A 3,890-nucleotide genomic window follows, 5' to 3' on the forward strand; every position below is an offset into this window, starting at 1 on the left:
GGGCCCCCCCGGGGGGGGGGGGGGGGGGCTGTGAGGCCCAGTGCAAGCGCTGGCGCACAGGGCCGGCCACAGCCCGGGACCTTCTTGCCCGGCTCCCCCCTCGGCCCCTCAGGCCTGGGCTCCCACCCAGCTTATGGGAAACCCTGCTCACTTTGGCCCCTTGTAAATGGAGCCAGCGTGCTGGCGTTGGCTCTGCCAGGCCCGGGAGGGGTGGTCTGTGGCTTGCAGGCAGGAGCTCACACTCTCTTGAGGCTTGCTAAGGACCCCAGAGTCCTGAGCAGGGAGGACCCAGGGAGGCCAGGGACTGTGGTGAGCATGGCAGGCCCACCCCTCCGCCACTGGGGATGAGTCAACCCTCTCTCCCGGGGGCTCCTCAGCCTTAGATGGAACCGTTCCTTCAACCAGATAAACTAAACCCAGCCCACCTGCTCATCCCTGTGGCTTTCTCAGGCAAAGAGGAGAAGACAGTCCCATGAGGGCCAGCGTTTTAAGGCCCCTCAGCACCCCGTCCCCGCAGGGACAATCCTTCTACCCTTCTCTCAAGGAACACGTGGCACTCACAGCCGGGCAAGCCCGCGAGCTCAGCCCCTTCCAGCCCTGGCTGCACCCGAGCCCTGGAGTCCCACATGCATCCGTCTCCTGGGAAGGCCGACGCACATCACACCGCTGGCCCCCAACCCCAGACCCGCTCCCCGCCCCCTCCCCACCCTCGGTCCACGGCTCCCGTGCCCACAGCGGCTCAGGCAGAGAACAGAGTCCTCGGTTCCTCCCTCCCTACAGCCTGCTTCTCCAGGAGCCCCATCATGCTGCCTCACAGCACGTCCCCATCCACCTCTCGGCCCTCTGGCTCAAGGCACCCCGTCTCCTGCCTGGAGGGGCGCAACAGGCTCCCTGCCTTCCTGCTTGACCTCCTTGTCGCTCCAACAGCCCGAAGGCAATCCAATCTTGGACCATGTCTCTTTCGGGCTTCCTGCCCTCCAACGGACCCCCCAGAATTAAGCCCAAACTTCTGTCCTCAACCTGGCCTATTGGCCTTCCTACCCTCTCCTCTCCCAACTGGTCTATTTTCTGCCTCACACACATATCAAGTTTGTCTCTGCCTCAGGGCCTTTGCACAAAACATACAGCCTTCTCTGGTTCACTTTTAATGCCACCTCTTTGGCAGGCCACACTGTCTGCTCCAAAACAGCCTGTCATCACTTGCCCCCTCCGTCACCTGCCTCCGCCCTCACCACCCCCCCATCACTGGCCTCACATAGCACCTATCCTCATTCTTAGCACCCCGCACTCACAGAAGGTGTTCCTATTCACTCACTAGCTTCCTGATCTGGGTGGGTCCTGCCTCCCTGAGACCGAGGGCCCGGGAGGGAGGGGATGCCTTGGCCTCGCTCAGTTGGGTCTCCCTAGCCTGGCCACTGGGGTGCCGGCTCAGACACAGCTGCAGACTCACCCCCACTCAGCACCGAGTGCTCCTCCACCATCCTGGTCACGTAGGTGTCAGGATCCACACAGAAGTCGCTGGAGCCCTGGGGGGTACAGGCAAGGAAGATGGGGTGACCAAGCTAGGTACCCCTCCTTCAGCTCTCATGGATGGAGTCTGAGCCCCAGGTGTGCTCTCAGCTCCAGACAGTAAAATATGAATCTGGGGAGGCACTGACTTGCCGTGTGTCCATGGAAAGGTCCCCCCTCCTCGTGGAACCTCGGTGTCCCAGGGGAGAGGTGTGTGACATTCCCCACCCCCTCCCATGCCTAGGCCCAGCAGACCGGGATTACACATTCCCTCTGTCACTCACCACAGACACGGCCAGCTCCAAGCCCAGTGCGCCCCAGCTGATGACCAGGGCCAGGACCCCGAGTAGGCAGACCCTTGGGGCAAAGAAAGCCAATCAGCACCCCTCAGGCTGGGGTGGCCGCAGGCCAGAGGGCCAGGGCCCCAGGGAACATCGGGGCTGTGGCTCCCCCTGTGGCCCAGCCTTAGCTAGAGCCACCCGAAGGCCGGTCACAGATGGATCCCCCTCCCACCTCGAGGGGCTGGGGTGGCACTCAGAGTAGGGGGACTGGTCTTCCTGCTTCCCCCTCCCCCTAGCAGACAAAGGGTCTTGGCTTTCACCCAGCTCTCCACAGCATGGCCAGAGGAACCTGTTAGCCTGGGCCAGACCCCATGGGGCCCAAACCCTGCAGGGTGCCACCTCGGACCACCAGCCTCACCTGAGGCCTGACCTCACATGCCTCCCTGATCCCTGCGGTCCAGCCGCCACAGTCTCCCTGCTGCTCCTCACACCCCACACTGCAGACCATGCATTGGCGGTCAGATGTCCCTGGGTCCCTCGGCCTCTGCTCTAGTCTCCCCTCCCCACCAGGTCTCCTGGTGGGTCATGCGCACTGCAGACTCCCTGCCCACCCACCCCCGGCTCTCCCTTTCCCCACAGCACGGTCACCTACAGCACCTGGCCTGGGGGGGCAGGACACGGCTGTCCAACTGTCCCGGGGGGAAGGAGGACATCGCTATCCTACAGATGAGCTATCCCCGTCTTCGTCTTTGAGGTGAGGAGACGGAGTCCCCGTGTCAGAGGGCCACTTGCCCAAGGTGGCTAGCTGAGTGAGCCGCAGAGCGGGGACCCCAGGCAGCCTCCAGGCCAAGGACAGAGCCTCCAGCTTGACGTTCTGGTGTCCCCATGACTAGCTGACCTGCACAGGTCTTCAGGTGTCTCTGGGTTACGGCACGCAGACTCAAGGGGGAGGAGCCCCGCAGGAACCCAGGACAGCCACGGCAAATGTGCGCACCACGGGGGCACAGGCCAAGGGCACAGGAGGAGGCCCAGAGTGGGGCCCTGCCATGGGGAGCCCCACCCTCGGTCAGACCCGTGGCTAGACCCACAGATGGGGAAGGGGAGGGCAGGGCTGATTCAGATGATGGTGCTGTGGGTGCCTCCCCCCTGCGCTCCCCCACTCTGCCCCTCAGGCCCACAGACTCACCCAACCAGAATGCCCTTGGAGCTGCGGATGAGGCCGACCAGCACCAGCAGGCAAATGGCCACGTCCAGCAGCAGCAGGCCCAGGTAGCCCAGCCACCTGCGGGCACACAGTGGGTGTGGGCAGGGCCCAGGGGACGGGGCGGTGCCACCGCAGAACAGAGGGACAGAGGGGCAGGCAGGGGCAGCTCTGCAATACGGGAGACTACCAGGCGGCATTAGGTCTTGTAAAAGGGGTCCTGGGGTACTCGGCTCCTCCCACCCATAAAACCTCAGACCTCAGGTTCTATGGGCAACTAGCCCATGGAGGGCGACCCCTACCACACGGGCCCTAGGGACCAGGCGGGGCAGGCGGAAAAGAGGGCAGGCCGAACCTGTACCAGTCGTAGAGGTCCACCTGCTCCGCCAGCACCTCGAGCGACACAGCAGGGTTCCTCCAGAATGGGATGGCAGCTGTGTAGCCCAGCAGCGTCTCGAGAAGGCCCTGCAGCCGCTGGACCGCACGCAGGGGCTCTGGCCGTGCGGCCAGCTGCCGCTCCAGGCTCTGCAGGCTGGGCTCCGCTGAGCGGTTCAGAGCGGCCGCTGTGTCCCACACCTGCGCCAGGCCGGGGGCCGGTGAGCCCGAGCACAGACCCGCTCCCAGCACATGCCCACCCCTCGGGCACGCACGCAGATACGGCGTTCAGGGGCAGGTACAGAGCCCCCCTCCCCATCGGACAGCCACTCACGCGGTCCTGGACCCCTGCCACTGTGCGGTTGGCGTGGCGGAGCGAGTAGGTGGCCCGATGGATGCCGTCACTGGTCTCCCCGTTGCCATAGAACCCCACGGCGATGCCGGCGCTGGGACGGGGCAGGGGGCGCATGAGGGTGCGGCCGGCCCCTCGCCTGCAGGTTGGGAACCCTGCGGGGGGGGGGGGG

The 3,890-nt window shown here is 65.0% G+C and overlaps 1 protein-coding gene across 2 annotated transcripts in view; it reads right to left on the reverse strand.

Annotated features, from left to right (window-relative positions):
- The window catches only part of TTYH3 (tweety family member 3), a 33,169-nt gene that overhangs the window by 14,654 nt on the left and 14,625 nt on the right, over positions 1 to 3,890 (reverse strand). For both annotated transcript variants that reach the window (XM_040634697.1, XM_040634698.1), the window contains exons 3-7: positions 3,701 to 3,812; positions 3,347 to 3,567; positions 2,977 to 3,072; positions 1,794 to 1,866; positions 1,451 to 1,526 (exon numbers count right to left, since the gene is read on the reverse strand). In XM_040634697.1, the coding sequence (XP_040490631.1) occupies positions 1,451 to 1,526; positions 1,794 to 1,866; positions 2,977 to 3,072; positions 3,347 to 3,567; positions 3,701 to 3,812 (578 nt within the window). The remainder of the gene's footprint in view (positions 1 to 1,450; positions 1,527 to 1,793; positions 1,867 to 2,976; positions 3,073 to 3,346; positions 3,568 to 3,700; positions 3,813 to 3,890) is intronic.

The sequence above is a fragment of the Ursus maritimus genome, unplaced genomic scaffold, assembly GCF_017311325.1.
Source record: "Ursus maritimus isolate PB19 unplaced genomic scaffold, ASM1731132v1 scaffold_2, whole genome shotgun sequence".
In the NCBI taxonomy this organism is placed as follows: domain Eukaryota; kingdom Metazoa; phylum Chordata; class Mammalia; order Carnivora; family Ursidae; genus Ursus; species Ursus maritimus.